Here is a 20,799-nt window from a genome sequence, read left to right on the forward strand (position 1 = left end):
CAAGGGCAAGAACCACGTCTATACGCGGTATTGGTTCACCGTCCGCAATCAAGATTTTATTTAGCTCTCTGAAGTCGACGCATAAACGAATCGTGTTGTCAGGTTTTTTGACAACTACGATGGGAGCATGGTATGGTGACTGCGACCTTTCAATTATGCCCAACTTTAGCATTTCTTGGACTTCTTTCTCGATGCTTTCCCGCAGAGCTAGTGGGATGGAATACTGCGGAACATGTATAGGTTTATCGGATGTCAAGCGTAGTGTGCAATCTACTAGGTCAGTCTTTCCTGGAAGGTCCGAAAAGATTATCTCAAATTCTTTGAATAAATCAAGCACATCAGAACGCTGTTCAATGCTCAGATTCTCTGATAATTTCACATCATCCGCAGTCTGTGTACGAAATAACCTAGGGTAAGGAATCTCATGTGAGCTTTCTTCACTTGACATTTCCTCGTTCGCTTCCGGTGGCTCTTCAACTTCGTTTATGACCCACACCTGCTGCACTGGTAAAGGTTCGCGTTCCTCGTACTTTTTGCGCATGTTGATGTGGAAAATTTTTCTTTTTCCGCTTATCGCGAGAACGTAGTCGACCTCATTCTTGCGCTCGACGACTTCAAGTGGACCTTTCCATTGCATGGGCGGTTTGTTAGTATCTGTCTGCAAAAGAAGTAACACTTTATCCCCGACGTTTAGCTTTCGAGGACAGCTTTTGCGGTCGTAGTAAGTCTTTTGTTTTGCGCGTGCTCTTTCCAATTCATCATGCGCAAGTATGCATGTCTCTTCCAGGCGGTTTCGAAGGTCGACCAAGTAGGTATAGGTAGTGCGAATTTCACCGTCGATGTCTTCATTGCTCCACAGCTCCTTCAGCGGTCCTCGTACGTGACGACCGTAAATTAGCTGAAAAGGCGAGAAGCCCAAGCTCGCTTGCGGCACCTCTCTGTAAGCAAAAAGGAGTGGGGCGAGGTAACTGTCCCAGAATCGTGGTTTTTCCTCGCACATCCTCTTGAGCATCATCTTCAGCATTTCATTAAACTTCTAAACGAGCCCATTCGCCATGGCATGGTAGGGGTCGTTCGAAGAAACTTGATGGCAAGAAGACGGCCCACCTCTCCCATGAGTTCCGCTGTAAAACTTCTTCCTTGGTCTGTAACGATCTCTTTCGGTAGGCCGACTCGAGAGAAAATCTCAATCAGTCCTTCAGCTACATGCACAGCATCAATTGCAGGGAGTGCAATGGCATTTGCATATCAGGTGGCAAAGTCGATAAGAGTTAAAATGTAACGGTTGCCACGGTCCGACTTCGGTGAGAACGGACCGATTAAATCGACCGCAACACGCTCAAAAGGCGTACGAATGACAGGCATGCTTTCTAGAGGCGCAACACCAATTTTGCCTTTTGGTGTCGTTAGCTGACACTTATCGCAGGACTTGACGAACCGTTTCACGTCGCCATGCAGATCCAGCCAGTAAAAATCTGCTAAAATGCGATCTGCCGTGCACCAAATGCCTTGGTGCTCTGCCATAAGACTTTCATGGCCGACTTCAAGGATACGCTTCCTGAAAATCTTCGGCACGACGAGCTGGCTAAACGTCCTGCCTGTCGCAAGGTAGTATTGTCGGTAAAGAAGTACTCCTCTTTCAAGAAACGTGTAACTGTGGCCTTTCGGTGACTTGAAATCTTTACCGACTTTGGCAAACACGGCTTTCAATGTTTTGTCGTTCTGTTGCTCTTCTGACAACTGGTCTTTTGTTACGTCGCACCATTTTGTTTTTGGCACGGACAATGCTGTTATTTTGTCCTCGTGAGGTTTAACCGTAGCGGAAACATAGTGAGGACACTCCTCAGCTTCCATGCTGCAGTTTCGCGTCGCATTGTCGCTCTTGTCGACTGTAGGAGGCTTCCACTTATGATCCGGCTTGTGAGGATCTCTGACACCTGGTAGGTTACCAAACACCAAATCATTAAGTGGCTTGTCCATACAAAGTGCGGTTATCTCTCCCTTAAAGTATGGGGTGCTCACGGAAATCTTGGCCTCTGGTACTTCTATGGTGGAACCATCAATGAGTAAGACTCTGCTACTCTTCCCAGTCAACCGTTGTTTTGGCACTAGGTTTCTTCGGATAATTGCAGTATTACTGCCTGTATCTCGAAGAACCCTGACTGGTTTACTAACACTTTGCCTTCAAGAACTGGCATTTCTTGTACCAGAAATACTGGTATCTTTTCATCCACAATTGCATTAGGAGGGTCACGTTTCTTTCCTTTTTGCCCTCCGCCAGTGTTGTCACTCGAAGGGTAACCATAACGGTTCTCGTTCACTGCACATGCGGAACTTTTTTCTTTCTGTGCCTTCATGCTTCAGCACTCGTCGCTCTAGTGGCCAATTTTCCCACATACTCTACACTTTGTCGCTTCTTTAGCTGGGTTCCGAAATTCATGTGCTTGATGTCCCAGACGCTTGCATAGCATGCATCTTGTCGGTGATTTCTTGGGAGCATTATCAAGACTCTTGAATTCTCTGGAGTCGTCTGTATCCTTTCCCAGGTTTGACAGATTCTGCACTTCTATGCAGCGATCAGTAGCGTCAGCTAGCTGTTGAAGTGACTTGCACTCACGTTCTTTTGAAAATATCGTTAGTTTTGGATGGCAACAGTGGAGAAACTGTTCAACGAGCATGTAGTCTCGAAGGCCATCGAATGTTCTGGGCACATCAGCCATGTCAACCCAGTGGTCGAAGTACCCTGAGAGTCTCGCGGCTAACTGTCTCCCGGTTTCTCCATCTTCTGGTCGTGCCTTGCGAAATTTTCTTGGTACCCTTGCGCAGTGAATCAAAACCTCTGCAACAAGGCTTTCTTTACTTTCTCATAGTCTAGAGAATCTGTGGCAGTCATTCGGCCAATTACTGTCAACGCTTCGCCACTCAAACACATGCTCACAGCTAATGCCCATTTCTCTTGTAGCCAGCCTTGTCCTGTTGCCACGCGTTCGAATCTTTGCAAGTATGCATGCAAATCATCACGTCGCTCATCGAACAGCGGAAGCGATTTCTGTGGATTCAGTACTGCAGAGGAGCTACTCGGCTGAGCCATAGAATCAGAGTCAGCTGCTGCATCTACCCTCAAAGCTTCTTCTTGAAGCTTTAGCTTCAGCTCAAGGATTTGCTTCGCTCTCTCATCTGCTTCTCTGCTCGCTTCTCTCTCAGTAGCACGTTCATCTCTTTGCCTCGCCTGTTATGCCTCAACCCACTTACGCAATTCTGGCCCACTCAATCCTAGTTGTGCCCCAACAGCAGCTAATCTTTCTGTCTGTGTCTATCATCAAAACAAGTTTTGTGAATGTGCACTCAGGAGACGATAACTTCCTTCGATGTTTCTACGAGCGGTATCCTGGCAGGCTCGCCAGATTGTGACGTAGTGTCAGTTTTGGGCCCAGGACCACTCAACAAGGAACTGAATCGAACCATGCGCGCACGGACACACACACGAGAATATATTTACAGAGAACGTAACTATGAACGAGTAACACTTAAAGTAGTAGAAACACGCAGTCTATAGCTGTACTCAATGTCTCTCTAAATTAGAAAAGTCTCGCCGTGTTTTGATGTGGCTTGCGGGTCGCCGGCGCCGATCGCTCGTGGGCTGTGCGCCGTCTGGCTCGTTGCCGTCCTCAACATGCGTCGGACCACGCCGTGACACGGCCTTCTGCCGCAGCAGCAGCAGTCGGTAGCTGATTGGTAGCTCCGCAGCAGCTCTCCGCCACCACGCTCGTCTCAGCAGCGCACCGGGGTCGCGCCAGCCACCCGGAACGGCAGCAGGAACATCAGGCCCGCAGCTATCGAAACCCACAGCCACTCTGGACGGCAGCCAGCACCGCGGAACCTCGCCTGGTCCCTGGGCCAGTCGCCCAGCTGGAGTGCAGAAACGGTAGAGCACCTAGATGCCATTGTCTAGTTCCCCGGACCGGACGTCCAGCCGAGAACTGACTCTTTGCACGCGCTGCCTCGAACCACCGCACACCACGCGCACGCTTCGTTTTCCTCTTCGCCCCCGCACGGTGAACACTGAATTCTTTTTTTTCCCGCGCCTCTGTATCATGACAGTCAAGTATTGACCTGTTGTTGCAACCAATGTGTAGCCATGCAAGCTGGCGAGTTTTTTGATGCGCTATACAAATTCATCGGCGTCAGTTGTTAATTGATCGGCATCTTCGCAAGGAAGCATAAAATCTAACATTATCTGTTGATATTTCATAGATGATGTCTGTGTGTCCATACAAATCAACCCCACAAGTTATTTCTCTTCAAAATTGTGTCAGTGCTCCTTTGATTTGCATTTTAGACTTAGGTTGTTTCTTCCAGATCATTGCATGGTGAGCTTTATTAAACCAGGACTCCTTGGAACAAAGACTGAGTTTATCAACCGATTTGTGAACCCTATTGCCAATGGACAGTGTGCAGACTCCACTTCTCATGATGTACAGCTCATGAAAAAGAGGGTTCATATCCTTCACCGTCTTCTTGAAGGATTTGTACAGGTGTGTACTGTGAATCTAATTATTGGTATAGTGAATGCTGATATTATGAATTATAGATTATTATGAACTCAATACGAATATTAAGTCGCTATGCTTCATTTCAGTGACATTTTTTTTTTATAGCGAAGCCAGAAATGCAAAAGCTGTCACGATATTGACCATAATGAAAAAATACACTTTTTTTATCATTTTAGAAGGCTGTGGAACTTTTGGTTATCCAGTGCTAAAAAAGTGCATTTGTAAGGTTCTGCCACTGTGTGAAGTTTGAAATGTCACAAAGAGACAGATAAGGGTTAACATGTTTATAGTTGATTCGAAGTCTAAAATAATATGTCAATGTATCTATGATTTTTTTCGTGCGGTAGATTGAAGATTTATTAGAGACAATTTATATCTGCACTGTTACAATGAATATAGAATATAACAAACTAATTTATAGTCTATACATCACTTTGTTATAAGGAAGTTTGACTGCGATATAATGTTGACATCTTGATTCTTAGACATCACTTAGTTAGTGCATGAAGCTGACATTTGTAGTTCAGTCTGCTAACCTGTAACTGCTTAGGTCCCTATGTCAAGAAGTTGTGTGACACTGTAGTATTCATAATTCTGTACCCCCATCGAATGCTTTCAGATTTTTCTGGTACCTGAATAAAAAAAAAAAGAAATGCTTGCGGGTAGGCATCAGTTGACTTGTGCTCTCTGCATTGTTAGATAAATGTAGTATAATGCGACTTGGATCATTGCTTACTTTCAGCGCTGTGACAAGACTGCCCTGGCTCCATACCTTCCTCCGAAGCACGAGTATGTGATCCTGGTACGGCTGTCCGACATACAAGTGTCACTGTATCGGCACTTTCTGAAGAACCTAACGCTGGGTGCTGATGACCAGCGAATGAACAACATTTCACTCTTCACGGACTACTTCACTCTGCAGAACATTTCCACGCACCCTCTGCTGCTTGAGCTTAGTGATGACAGGGTTACTGCCAGGGATTTTCTCAATGATGGCGATGAGGAAGAGGTAGGGTATTTGGTACCTTCGTACCACTACCTTCATACTTCATACTTCTTGTGCTACTTTTGCTAGTACCTTCATATTTTATACTGCTTGTGCTACCTTCATACTTAGTTTATTTTGCTGTGTCTGTACATTGTAACAGATGCTCCAAGAAGGGATGCATATTTTTTAAGCAATGGCGAAATGTTGAGGTAGTTGTTTTGTATTGGCGTGATAAAAGAAACATGATGGTCTTTTCTGAAAATCAAAGCATCAATAACGATATCAGCATACGTTTTAGACAAATATAAAATGTAAGTGTGTCTAGGTATTGTAGCTACAAGTGCAAACTAATGAGAATCTCTTGGCAGTACAAAAGCTCTTAAACGTACATACTAGGTAGCATCGAACTCAACCATATTTTGTCATATAAATTTTTGGATACTGCTATCATTTACTATGTAATGGGGAAAAATGATTTAATATGACCAGTAACGGCACTAACCGTGAATTAGAATGCATACAACGTAACTTCAATAAAGCCCCACCTTTCCTCGAAATGCTCCTGTATCAAACTTGCGCACTCGAAGCTAGGATCTGCCACTACACTCTTGAATTCTTATCACACAATGTAGTTGGGTCTCCTGAAGTGATTCAAAATGAACTTGTGTAGTTCATTATTTTTGGTTTCATCAAAACGGTTATAGTTTCAGTTTCGTAAAGGCTGTGATTGCTCCAGGAGCAGCTATGAACCTATATTCGTAGGGCATGCTCACAATCGCTAGACATGTGCAATTACGAAAGGCATCAACACGAATGACTTATGAAACCTTTTACGTGATGCGCACTCATGCGAAAAGACTGTGAGAAGATGATCTCTCTTTGGCACAGCTGTAAACAGGTTTTGTAGAGTTGCGCGATATCTGATCTAAAAGAGTTAGGTGCCAGCCTTACAATTTGTTGCTATCTCATTTATCGCTTCACAATTCTAATGAAATTGTCTCTTTTTTTAACTGGATGGCAGCGTTCACAAAAGAAAAAAAAAGGGTGTAAGTAACGGTGCTCAATGAAAGGGAGGGGGGCGGGCGGTGTTCAGTTCCCAGAACAGCCCAGCAGAGAGACTGTTGCACATAATTGTTCGTGAAGCATATGCGTGCATTCTCATTCATTTGGCCGGTGTGCTTCGCACTTATCAACTTGACGGTTGACGCTCGCACGTTCAGGTAAAAAAATACATGTGCAAGGGGGTTTAATAGCGACGCCAGGTAATAGGCAGACAGCGGGTACGGAAACAAATGCTCGGGCAGTCCAGCGTCTACAGCTCGTGCACCCGCTCGCGCTTCGCACTCAGCGATGGTTCCACTAGTTATTGCCTTGCGAATTCCCCACTGCAATGCTCCGGCGACGAAGATGAGCCATCCTGGCGACTCAAGGTGACGAGAGAACAGGAGGGTCGTAACAGGGCTTGAGGCGACTGACGTGGACCATCTCATGACCAAGGTGGCCCTTGTCCGTGGACGGCTTGAGCGGTTCAATCACATAGGTGACAGAAGAAGGGTGCTGTATGACGCGGTAAGGGCCCGTATACTTCGGTGCAAACTTGGGAGTCAGTCCAGGAGAGTGGAAAGGCAGTCGGAGCCACACGAGAGAACCGACGGGGAAGGTATTCTGAACAAGATCATGGTCGTGGCGATCTTTTTGGATGGCTTGGTTATCGGCTGTGAAGGACCGTGCAAGCTGACGACACTCTTCGGCATGTTCGGCCATTTCAGAAACTGGGCTGAACTCGGAGGCATCAGGATTGTATGGCAGAATTGTGTCGAGTGTGTTGCATGGGTCACGACCATATAAAAGAAAAAATGGAGAAAAGCCTGTTGTTGATTGAATCGCCGTATTGTAGGCGTACGTCTTACGTCACGAAAGGAAGAACAACGTCCCAGTTGGAGTGGTCGGAATCAATATAAATAGCAAGCATGTCTCCAAGGGTTCTGTTGAAACGTTCCGTTAGGCCGTTCGTCTGAGGGTGGTAGGCTGTTGATGTGCGGTGTACTGTACGGCATGAATGTAGGAGCTGCTGCAGAACTTCGGACAAAAATACGCGTCCTCTGTCACTCAGGAGCTCCCGTGGTGCACCATGACGAAGAACAAACCGGTGCAAGATGAAGGTTGCAACGTCACGAGCGCCAGCCGAAGGTAGGGATGCCGTTTCGGCGTACCTTGTCAGATGGTCGGCAGCCACAATCACCCATCGATTACCACCAACAGAGCACGGTAGCGGGCCGTATAGGTCAATCCCAACACGATCAAATGGGCGTGCAGGACATGGCAAAGGCTGCAGTTGACCGGGTGAATGTGGGAATGTCTTGCGCTGCTGACACTGGGAACATGAGCGAATGTGTTTGCGTACAAACGTGTACATACCCCGCCAGTAGTAACGTTGGCGAATCCGCTCATACGTCTTTAGCGCACCGGCGTGTGCGTGTTGCGCTGCAGCATGAAAATATTTGCAGATATCAGACCGCATATGGCTGGGTATAACTACCAGCCATTTACGGCCAGCCACTTAATAGTTGCGACGGTATAACAGGCCATTCCGTATGGCGAAATGCGTTGCTTGGCGGCGAAGAGCACGCGGGTAACCGGAAGTTGATGCGTCAGAAAGCATATTCAAGAGCGAGGCAATTCAAGGGTCTTTCCGCTGTTCGGATGGCATGTCTGTGACGCTGACGGCAGAGAGGGGAAGGTCCAGGGCTGATATATCCGTATCATCAGATTTCACGGGTGATCGTGAAAGCGCATCTGCGTCAGAGTGCTTTCGCCCCGATCGGTAGACGACGCGTATGTCGAATTCCTGGAGGCGTAGTGCCCAACGTCCGAGGCGGCCGGAAGCATCTTTCAGTGAAGCCAACCACCAGAGTGCGTGATGGTCAGTTACCACATCAAAAGTTTGGCCGTACAAATAGGGGCGAAACTTGTTTAACGCCCACACAATCGCGAGGCACTCTTTTTCCGTAACAGAATAATTGGCTTCTGCCTTAGTGAGGGCGCGGCTGGCATAGGCGACCACATACTCCGTAAAACCTGGCTTGCGTTGCGCGAGTACTGCACCAAGGCCGACGCCACTTCCATCCGTGTACACTTCGGTTGGCGCAGTAGGGTCGTAATGGCGCAGTACGGGTGGTGAGGTAAGGAGTTGGCGCAGTGTTGCGAAGGATTCGTCACAGGCTGCTGTCTAATTGGAAAGATCTGCAGTGCCAGCAAGGAGTTAGGTAAGTGGAGCGATGATGAAGGCAAAGTTCCGGACAAACCGACGAAAATAGGAGCACAGGCCCACAAAGCTCCGTAGTTCTTTAACTGTAGTTGGCTTAGGAAATTCGGCAACAGCATGAAGCTTGTCAGGGTCGGGAAGGATGCCGGCTTTCGAGACGACATGACCAAGTATGGTGAGTTGTTTAGCCACGAAGTGACACTTCTTCAGGTTAAGCTGAAGCCTGGCGTTTGTAAGGCACTGTAGAATCTTACGCAGACGAGTGAGATGCGAAGTGAAATCGGGTGAAAAAACCACAACGTCATCAAGACAGCACAAGCATATGTTCCATTTGAGACCGCGTAAAATGCTGTCCATCATTCGCTCGAATGTGGCAGGCGCGTTGCAGAGTCCGAATGGCATTGCGGTAAATTCATAGAGGCCATCTGGTGTGACAAACGCCATTTTTGGACGACCAGAGTCAGCCATTGGGACCTGCCAATAACCCGAGCGAAGGTCAAGCGAGGAAAAGAATTCTGCACCTTGGAGACAATCGAGAGCGTCGTCTATGCGGGGAAGAGGGTAAACATCTTTCCTCGTAATGTTGTTTAGGCGCCTGTAGTCTACGCAGAACCGCATTGAACCATCCTTTTTTTTTGACGAGTACAACTGGGGAAGACCAAGGACTACAAGAAGGCTTGATGACTCCACGCTGTAGCATGTCGTCTACTTGTTTTGCAATTACCCGACGCTCCGCTGGTGACACACGATAAGGGCGCTGGCGCAAAGGAGTACTCTTTCCTGTGTCAATTGTGTGCACAACGGTGTTCGTTCTTCCTAGCACCGCTTGGGGAAAGTCAAACGAACGCTTGAATTCGTGCAACAGGGTAACAAGCTGCTCTCGTTGAGCCGGGGTGAGATGGCTGTCAATAGAACAGTGAAATGCATCGGTAGACACGCTGTTCGAGGCAAAGTGAGGAACCAACGCGTTCAGCTCCATATTTTGCTTGGTGTCGAAGAAATCGGCAGGCACGACAGTACCTTCATCGATAAGCTGAATGTGGCTGAGCGTCTCGTTGCGGCGCAAACTGAGGGGGCACGAGTTAGGATTGGAAATAAATATCCTGGTAGTGCCTTGACAAAGCTCAAGAACGGCGAATGGCAGCGATGTGTGGTGGCGGCTACCGAAGATGTCAGATGGCGTGAATAGGACGGTAGCGTCAGAAAGTGAAGCACAGCAGGCAGGGACAAACTGGGCGCTGAAAGGAAGAAGGTCTATGTCCGTCGCGACGACAAGGTTAGCCACACTAGATACGGCCGCATCAACAGAAGGCGCATCACGAAACGGTAACAGCTCCACTTCGGCCCGAGCGCAGTCCACGACGGCGTGATGACGTGATAAGAAATCCCATCCTAGGATGACATCGTGGGAACATGAAGCCAACACGTGAAATTCAATTGTGTACAACACGTTTCGAATAACCACTTTTGCTGTACACGCCGCGACGGGCTCAATTTGTTGGGCGCGCGCAGTACTAAGAGAAGCCACGGGAGAAAGCATCGTCACTTTACGAAGAGAGCGGCAGAGTCTTTGACTAATCACAGATATCGCGGCACCGGTATCGATGAGTGCGAGTGTTCGTACACCTTCGACGATTACATCGATAAGATTGGCGGGAGACAGGCGAGGACTTAAACGATCAGACGATGACGCAGCTCGTGCCTCCGGAGCTGCGGCAGTTAGTTTTCTGTCTCAATGGAGGTGGGTCATCGACGCATAGGTAATACAGAACGACGACTTGTTGAAGGTGAAGGCGAGCGGGAAGTAGAACGTCTAGAAGCGAATGTTCGGGCACCGGAAGCAGTTTGCGCATCGCGTTCGTGAACTTCAGGTGGTACGTGAGGCGCGTGGTATGGAGGCCGAAACGAATAGTCAGGATATCTTGGTGCGTTAACTGTGAAGCGCCGACGACATAGACGTGCAACGTGACCTGGAATTCCGCAAAAGTAACATATGGGCCGGTTGTCAGCAGTGCGCCAAGGATTTCCGGCGTGCTGCTGTGTAGCTGGAAACGGCGCGGTGGACGGTCGCACAGGTTGTGGCGTATACAATGGCAGACGAGATGGAGGCATTGCCGCGACGGCCGCATAAGTCAGTGGCGCGGCAACAGGCGTTGGTGGAGAGGCAGGCGTAGGTAATGGCAACGCCTTGGAGACCTGCTCCTGAATAGCCTGTCTGATTGTCGGCGTTAGGCGGTTCGTTGGTGCTTCGGTGGTCGGCAGATACGAGAGACACAAAATCTGTCGTGCGATGTCTTCGTGTACATATTCTTTTATCTGCTCCAGCAGGGAGGTGTCACCACCGACGGCCAGGGCAGCGATAGAGTCGTCTGCTGTCGTCGACCTCCGAACTGCTGCACGTTGTTTCCGAATCTCTTCCAAGCTCTGGCACAAGGTCACAAGTTCGGATACGGTACTTGGGCCCTTTGCCAGCAACATTTGATAGGCATCATCGTCTATGCCTTTCAAGATATGCCTGATCTTGTCATGTTCGGTCATCTCAGGGTTAAAGCGCCGACATAAATCGATTACATCTTCAATATAGCTGGTGAAGTTTTCGCCCTGCCTTTGTGCACGTCCACGTAGGCGCTGCTCAACACGCAGCTTGCGCACTGCGGGGCGATCGAACACAGCTGCGAGGGTGGTCTTGAAAGCGGCCCAAGTGGCGAATTCCGTACGGTGGTTTGTGAACCACAGGCTGGCGACGTCTTCGAGATAAAATGGGACGTACTCCAATTTCGAGGGGTCGTCCCACTTGTTGGCGGCGCTCACCTTTTCAAACAGCTGCAACCAGTCTTCCACGTCTTGGTCCTCGGTGCCGCTGAAGAAAGGCGGATCTCGTTGGCACAGGGTGGTAGGCACGATGACCAGTTGAGATTGGGCCGTGCTTTGCTGGGTGGTGCCTTGCTCGGTCGTCTGATCAGGCATTGCTGATGCAGTGGGCAGCTTCCGGCTTCGAAGTTCCAGGTTTGTGTACCCAGCACCTCCACCACTTTGCAAGGGGGTTTAATAGCGACGCCAGGTAATAGGCAGACAGCCGGTACGGAAACAAATGCTCGGGCAGTCCAGCATCTACAGCTCATGCACCCGCTCGCGCTTCGCACTCAGCGATGATCCCACTAGTTATTGCCTTACGAATTCCCCACTACAGATGGATGGCTGTACATCATACCATTTGCTTTCAACTGTACAATCTGTGTTTATATTCTGTTGCGTGAGATTTGTGATCAAATGTTCGTTCTTGCAAAAGTTTTTATTTAGTATTGTGCCGATATTTGCCTCTCGTTATATAAGCCTGCAAGCATAGGCCAATATATTTTTCTCTTTCAGAGTGACAGTGCCATTCCTTTTGTCGACGACGTGGTCTCAGAGAAAAGCACATCCGATTCAACTGATGAGGACGTTGAAGCTGCAGATATCGGAGAGCCAACTGCTCAATTGAAAGAAGGGTGTGTTGATTCTTTTCCTGCCTGTTTTACTACTTGACTGATAGACCATACTTACATGGTTGAACAAAGTATTGTTTTGATAATTGGTACTTCCCTTGCTTGAGTATGACTGAGGACAGTAAAGTCATAAACAGAAAATGTTTTCTACAATGCATCACCAGCATCATCATAAGCCTGACTATGCCTACTGCAGGACAGGAGCCTCTCCCATGTTCTGCCAGTCAACTCGGTCCTGTGCTTGCTGCTGCCACTTTATACCCGCAAGCTTTCTAATCTCATCTGCCCACCTAACTTTCTGTCTCCCTCTCACCCGCATGCCTTCTTTGGGAATCCAGTCAATTACCCTCATTGACCAATTGTTATTCTGCCTATTTCCTACTGACTACGCCTACTGCTGTACTACAGGACAGGAGCCTCTCCCATGTTCCGCCAGTCAACTCTGTCCTGTGCTTGCAGCTGCCACTTCATACCTGCAAGCTTCCTAATATCATCTGCCCGCCTAACTTTCTGTCTCCCCCTCACCCGCATGTTTTCCTTGGGAATCCAGTCAGTTACCCTCATTGACCAGTTGTTATCCTGCCTATTTCCTACGTTCCTGGCCCCTATTCATTTCTTCTTGATTTTAACTATGATATCTTGAACTCCGGTTTGTTCCCTGAGCCACTGTGCTCTCTTCTTGTCTTTAAGGTTACCCCTATCATTTTCCTTTCCATCGCTTGCTGTGTCGTCCTCAACTTTAACTGAACCCTCTTTGTAAGCCTCCATGTTTCTGCTCCTTAGGTATAAGTACTGGCAAGTGGCAGCTGTTATATGCCTTCCTCTTGAGGGATAGTGCCAATGTATCAGTCAGAATTTCAGAATGCTTGCCAAATGTGCTCCACCACATTCTTATTCGTCGAACTACTTCAATCTCATAGTTCGGCTCCGCGGTTACCACCTGTCCTAAGTAGGCGTACTCTTTTACAACTTCAAGTGCAGTGGTACCTGTCTCGAGGCGCATTTCTCGCCCAAGGTTGTTCTACATTACTTTCGTTTTCTGCAGGCTAATTTTAAGACGTACCTTTCTGCTCTCCCTGTCTAATTGAGAAATGAATCGCAATTCCTCCCCCGAATGACTCAGCAAAGCAATGTCATCGGTGAAGCGTATGTTACCAAGGTACTTTCCATTAACTCTTATCTCTAACTCTTCCCATTCTAGGTCTCTGAAAACCTCCTGTAAGCACGCGGTAAATAGCATTGAAGAGGTCTTATCCCCTTGTGTGACACCGTTCTTTATTGGTATTTTGTTGCTTTTTTTATGAAGCACTGTGGTGGCAGTTGATCCTCTTTAGATTTCTTCCAGGATGTTTATATATGCTTCGTTGGCGTCCTGACTCTGCAGTGTCTACATGACTCCTGATATCTCTACTGAATCAAATGCCTTCTTGTAATATAGGAAGACTATGTACTATTCGCAACGAGATTAGGCTATAGGTGGCAACACCGTCCCCATGGAATATGTGGATAGGCTGTCGGTGACGTGTATACAAACACGGGCAGCAGCGCTTCACTGCCTGCGGTTTGAGCCGATTGTTGGCAAATGAAATGCGTTGACTGAAGCTTACTAGTAATATTTATGTTGCTCTCTGCTGAATCGACACACGAAGCCCATGCAACGTGTGGGGTCTCGATGCGGAGAGCGCCACACTCTTGGAACACGGACGGACACAGCAGACACGGTCGGACCACAACGAGCAACACACATTTATTTAACTGCTTTTAAATCAAGGATATCGCCAGCTGAGTTATTATAACATCAATTGAGATCAACATGCTATAACAGCCTTACAACACACCCAAGGCTTCGTCGCCAATGCTTGACTCACCACGAAGGCCCCGCCAGATGGCCCGTGGTGTCATGCACCAGGGACTCACGCGAGAGATAACCGTTCGCACCGAATGCGACCCGCAGAAAAGGCTCGCTTAATCAACTCGTGCTGCCACCAAGGCCTGCAGCCTGGGGTCACTGCCGGCGCTCCCGATCTAACCATGAGGATGATAGTAGTGATCAACGCTCGCCAACACAACAGCGCCTACTGTTCAATAGTTGTGACCCCGAAACACGGCTTCTGCACGAAACATGTGCTTTGCTCACCCCAGGATGCCAAACCGCATGGCTCTCGTACCAACAGAACAACGTTCTTGAACTAACACTAACAACAACAACAAAAAAAAAACGTGAGCAGAAAAAAAAAAAAACATCAATGTGCCGACAAGTTCAAACACGTTACAACAACCGATCTCCTGACTCTCAACAAAGCACATTGCCGACGCTAGCAATGGAAGTTTCCCTAGTTACCCTGGGCCTACTCTTCCACAGCTCAAAAAATGGCTGTTCCGAATCGCCAGAACTGTCATCCGATGCTTCAAGAGCTCCACGTTGGGCAGCCATTGTGGGGTCTCGATGTGGAGAGCGCCACGCTCTTGGAACACGGATGGACACAGTTGACACGGTCGCACCAAACCGACCAACATACATTTATTTAAATGCTTTTAAATTGATGATATCGTCAGTCGGATCATTACAACAGCAATTGTGATCAGCACGCTATAATAGCCTTACACAAAGTTTACGCAACACTCAACATCATAAACAGGATAACACACCCAAGGCGGCGGCGCCAACGCTTGACTCACCACGAGGGCCCCCGGCAGATGGCTCGCAATGCCGTGCACTGGGGACCCACGCGAGACACAACCATTCGTGCCAAACGCCCCCCCCCCCCCCCCCCAAAAAAAAAAAGGCTCCCTCAATCAACTCGAGCTGCCACCAAGGCCTGCCCCCAGGGGTCACCGCCTGTGCTTCCGATCTAACGATGATGATGATAGTGGTGATCAACGCCCGCGAACACAACGGCGCCTACCATTCAATAGTTGTGACCCTGAAATACGGCTTCTGCGCGGGCCACATGCACCACGCGGCACGAACAACCTTGCGGGGGTGTCATCACCCCCACAACCGTTACTATTACTAGCGAGTCAAGCTCACCCTGGCTGGCTGTCTGCACGGTTTTGCACTAAATCACGCTTGTGCTGTGTTGTTTGTACGCATTTCGCTTATGTTTCACCTACTACGCACTCCTCTTGCACGACTTAACTACTTATCAACATCTTGCTCATTTGAATACTATAAAAGAAAGGAAAGATATCCCTCATATCGGTGCGATGCATTCGGTGCCACTGTTCACAGCAAATACGCATGTGCATTTTTCGCCTCATTCTGTTCCCCATGAAATATGGGACACTTGATAAGCCTAGCCAGGAAAGTTTCCTGGCTGACAGCGCTTTGCGTTACATTGACGTTTATCACATACACACATGTTCGTGCAACATTAACACTGTCAAAAGCTTATAAGAGTCCGTAGAAAGCTTTCGTGGAAGGATCACGTGCATATGACAGTGATAAAACAAAAGTCTGCTTATTTCATGGGAAGAATATGTTTTTTTTTTAATTTTTTCAATAGAAAAATGACCGTTGCGTTCTGCCAGTCAATAACAAGGCCACACAAACCCTCTAGACAGTGTGAAAAAAAGATGACATTTTCTGTGAAAATGTACAACAGTAATGTAAGGCATGTTGTCTGAAATAATTTTGAACATCTGGGTTATTCAACACATTTTCAAATCTAAGCAGTGTATCAGTGTAAATTTCGCTGTGTAAGTTTCATCCCAAGTTGAAAAATCACACTGAGCAACTCCGTTTCAAGAGGAGTTCAAGTACCGAAGTGTCACACTTGACTTGATAGAATTACCTTTCTGTAGTAGTATTATGGCCAGATAAACATAAATAAAGCTCATCACATAGTCGATAAGCTAATATTTACAGTGCTGTATTTATAAACTTAACAACAAGGTGCCAGTGCATGGCCTATATACCCTCGTTTTTGTTTACAACGAAATCGCTCAAACGCTGCGTTCACTCACAATTTAATAGTATTCGTGCTTGAAATGATGCCAAGTGCATTTTACGATATGCTTGAAGCAGAAAACCATACTCACACTGAAGTGATTCTGGTAAATGGAGGGTACAACGACAATACACAGCGCTCTGGGAAGTTGCATATTTCTGATCTTATTGCAGTGCATTACCAGCCGAGCAAGACAAAATGCTTTCATCCGTCATTTCAGGCATACGTACAAGCAGTGAAGCTCGCGCTGACATATCCGAACAAGTCACCCTTTGCGAATGTTCACGACAAATTGCAAACATGATGTGGCTAGTAGACAACGCAGGGAGCAGTCCACACTTTGCCGTTTCGGCCAGTTGCCGCCATGCCGCGACTCTGCTCAATCTCGCGGCGAATAGTGGTTGCGTGCTATCAATCACCTGATTGATAGTATCAGTGTGATCGATTGTTGAGTAGTCTGTTCGAAATCCTGCTTGTTCCTTAGGTTGATTGAATTCTATTGTTGTCTTAATTCTGTTAGCAAGTACCTTTGTAAATAGCTTGTATATGACAGAGAGCAAGCTGATTGGCCTGTAGTTCTTCAAGTCCTTGTCGTCTCCTTTCTTATGGATTAAGATGATGATAGCATTCTTCCAAGATTATGGTACCCTCCCTGTCAGAAGAGGCTTCGTAAACGGGGTGGCTAGTTTTTCTAACACAATCTGTCCTCTGTCTTTTAACAGATCTGATGTTACCTGATCCTTACCAGCAGCTTTGTCTTTTTGCATTCCCTCCAAGGCTTTCCTGACTCTTCTGTCATTACTGATAGGATGCCATCTGGGTTACTGCTAGTTCTTACCCTATGGTCGGGGTTGTCCTGGCTATTGTACAGTTCTCTGTAAAACTCATTCCTTACTTTAACTATCCTATTCATATTAGTACAGCCAATCTCTTATATATCGAACTCAAAGGGGATGTTGAATTAGTTCGATATATCAATATCTCGAATTACAAAATATGCGTATTTAAGGCCTAAATAAAGGCCTTGGAAATCATTACAACTCCTAACATAACGATTTACTCACAGTATAATGAATGACAAAATGTGAACTACAAGTAACCGTACTTTCTCTCGCATGAAAATAGGCCATAAACTTGTCATGCTTCTTGCACACCGTCAAGTTCTAGTCATACTCAATATCACTGAAGCTTTTCGAATAAGGGAGTTCAGCTCCTTCTCAAAGGCCATGCTTTTTAGTATCGCATACCATTGAGCGCTAACAAAAAAAGGGAATGTGAACATCGCAATGAGGTTGCCAAGCCACTTTGAATTCTTAATTTGGTGTTCTTGGCAATTGGTTTATTTTAAAAACACTATGCTCACATGATGAGACTTGCAGATTGTGCATCAAACATACCGGTGCACTCGCGAGCGCCTCGCAACGAAGCAGATCAGAGCGATCGAATGACACCACCTTTCATCACCTGCACGTGGAAAATGATCCGAACTTATCAGAACGCGGCTGAAAATAGATCAATATTTGCAAGGAAAATGCATTTTCTGGACCTCGGTTTGGTGCAGTGTTCGATATAGCGGTTGTCCTGCTGTGCGGGAGTTCAATATACAGATGAATCGGTCCCGTACTTTTGCATAGGAAATTCAAGGGGGTTTTTCAACTGTTCAATATAGCCAATAGTTTGATATATCCGAGTTTGATATATCCGGGATCGACTTAGTTGCTTTGCTTTGCCTTCCTTGTCCCTTAGAGCATACATCTGGTTTTTGCCTGTCCCAAGTTTCTGCTTCACCGCTTTGACACTTCTTCCGTTCCTTAGAGCATGTTCAATTTTTCCAGTCTTATACCTGCTTACATGGGATACCTTACATTTATTAATCAACTTTGAAAGATCTGCCAGTCCAAATATGTATGTTGTGTTTGAGGCTTTCATGCCGTGACGTTTTTTAATGAAGATCTCTGCGCTAGAGTCCGGTCTAACTACCGTACCTTCAACTTCCACAGCACACATCGTAATGATACTTGTCAGATTATCATTCATTGTGTCAACACTGAGACTGATTTCCTCAATGAGAGCCTAGTACCTAAGCGAGAATCTGACTCGTGCACTTTCTCTCTCAATGCTAGCTCATTGATTGGCTTCTTGCGTATCATTTTATTTCATTCCTTCTTCAAGTCTAGGTTAACTCGAGACCTTACCATTGTATGGTCTCTGCATCGTACCTTGCCAAGCACTTCCACATCCTGCACGATGCCTGAGTGTGCACTCAGTATAAAGTCTATTTCATTCTTACTTTCGCCATTAGAGCTCTTCCATGTCCACTTGTGGTTGTTGGGGGCCGTCCTATGTACGGCTGACACAGAAGCTTAACTAATGTTCCAGCCGCACACAGTCGTACCATGCACGATTAACGTCCCCTGTCCGTAGACACAGAAGCTTAACTAATGTTCCAGCCGCACACAGTCGTACCATGCACGATTAACGTCCCCAGTCCGTAGCTCGTCTCATTGCAGCTACACGGGTTCGGGCGAATAAGGAAACAGGCTAGGTCAACAAAACGACACTTTATTGCTAGGCGTTAGCAATAGCGCGCAAATGTCGTGAGGATATAGTACAAAAAACAAGGGTAGACGGTCCTTGGTCGTTGTTGTCCTCGGCTCGAAGGGGAATTTGCAGGTTCGACCTTCTTCTTTCAAGTCTGGTGTCAGAGAGAGTGTGGGGCTGTCCGCACGCTAGTTTTTTCCACTGACCCGGTTTTCCTCTCCCTGACGAGAACAATACTTTTTCTCCCTGAGGGAGGGGAAACCTGTTCCGCACGCCGGGAAAGGGGGAATCATGAGTGCTGGCCGCGGGGGTGTTCTATCTTCTCGCAAGAGTGTTTATTGACTCTCGAAGGGACAGTCATGTCCCGGCAACTAGGCTGTCGCGCTGCCATAAAAGAGAGAGGGTGGCTGAGCGCTCGTGCTCCCCCACACAGTTCACTTGCTTTCGGTAGAAGATATTCAAGGTGCATAAACTATTGCATTCTGTGAATTCTACTAATAACTCCCCTCTGGCATTTCTAGTACCAATGCCATGATCCCCCACTGCCTGGTCTTCAGTCTGCTTCTCTACTGTGCCATCGAAGTCGCCCATCAGTATGGTGTACTGTATTTTTACCTTACTCATTGCCGATTCCACGTCTTCATAGAAGCTTTCAACTAATACGCCATCATGGCTGGATGTAGGTGATAGGCCAGACCACTTACATCTTGTATCTCTCATGAATTTAATTACGATACCTACCACCCTTTTGTATTCCTCCATGTTATCAGCTATATTTTTGTGGATGAGGAACCCCACCCCCTGTTTTCTTCTGTCAAACAAGCCACGATAGCAAAGGACATGCCCTTTATATAGCCCTATATAGGCCCCATCTGTCCTCCTAGCCTCACTGAGTCCTATTACATCCAATTTAACACCCTCTAGTTTGTCGAATAGCACACTTCACTTAGTTCTATTACATCCAATTTAACACCCTCTAGTTCCTCGAGTAGCACAGCTAGATTTGCCTCACTAGATAAGGTTCTAACGTTAAACGTTGCCAAGTTCAGATTATAATGGCGGCCTGTCCAGACCCAGAGATTCTTATCACCCTGTGCTGTGTCGCAGATCTGACTGCCGCGGTGGTCAGTTTTTTCGCAGCCACTGGGGACTGTGGGCCAAGGGTTAATTGGCATATCCATGTGGGAGGTAGTGGCCAGATAGTGCACCATAGTAGTCAATTCCTGGTCGCTAATTCTCTCTTATAATGCATGACTCTTTCGAAAGTGATGCAGTCCTGAAGCGTTAAAATTCACTACTACTATATAAATATTCGTTGGATAGTTCAAAGTAGAATCGGCTGTATTATCTTGTTTCAATTTACAAGTGTGGGGCTTCACTGAATGAATCGAGTTCAAGTACTTTAGTGTCCTGTTAGAAGTATTGTTGATAAAAGGTTTCAAAGCTGGAACGTTCTTCTTACATATTATTCATTTTGTGGTAAATCCTGTCATTTAGGAGTCTCTGAATCATTTTTGGTTGGTGCTAAGGTTTGCAACAGAACATGAGTGATGATTTGCTCTCTTGAGACAAGGTGATCTGTGCAATGAAACCTTCATGATATGACTTTCATGGGGCCTTGCAAAAACATTCTGTAGCCTGGTCATTGCATAATCCAGCCACCAATAATTATAACATGCAGTTCCAGGCACCAAAATTACAAGGAGCTTCAGTTGAAACTTGTATAACTATAAATCATTACTTTGAATGGCTTGAAAATCAAAGCTGCCAAGAAAGTAAATTTGAAGAAAATACACATGCCAATCGCTCATATTGCAGCGATTTAGCATACCTTGTACCCTTGTTCATGGTCATGAGCATTTAAACATTATTTTCTTGCAGACAGTTTTCTAAAACCAAGCAGCTAAGTATTCATTTCAGCAGCTAAGTATTCATAAAACCAAGCAGCTAAGCCCAACAATGAATGTTTGAAATGCTTTGTGTTAGCGTGTGTCAAAGCGGCATACACATCTTTATT

General features: G+C 46.7%; 1 protein-coding gene across 10 annotated transcripts in view; it reads left to right on the plus strand.

Annotated features, from left to right (window-relative positions):
• The window catches only part of LOC119170468 (uncharacterized), a 148,202-nt gene that overhangs the window by 48,338 nt on the left and 79,065 nt on the right, over nt 1–20,799 (plus strand). For all 10 annotated transcript variants that reach the window (XM_075887292.1, XM_075887289.1, XM_075887286.1 and 7 more), the window contains 3 exons: nt 4,360–4,535; nt 5,296–5,562; nt 12,176–12,294. In XM_075887292.1, the coding sequence (XP_075743407.1) occupies nt 4,360–4,535; nt 5,296–5,562; nt 12,176–12,294 (562 nt within the window). The remainder of the gene's footprint in view (nt 1–4,359; nt 4,536–5,295; nt 5,563–12,175; nt 12,295–20,799) is intronic.

The sequence above is a fragment of the Rhipicephalus microplus genome, chromosome 2, assembly GCF_043290135.1.
Source record: "Rhipicephalus microplus isolate Deutch F79 chromosome 2, USDA_Rmic, whole genome shotgun sequence".
Classification (NCBI taxonomy): Eukaryota; Metazoa; Arthropoda; class Arachnida; order Ixodida; family Ixodidae; genus Rhipicephalus; species Rhipicephalus microplus.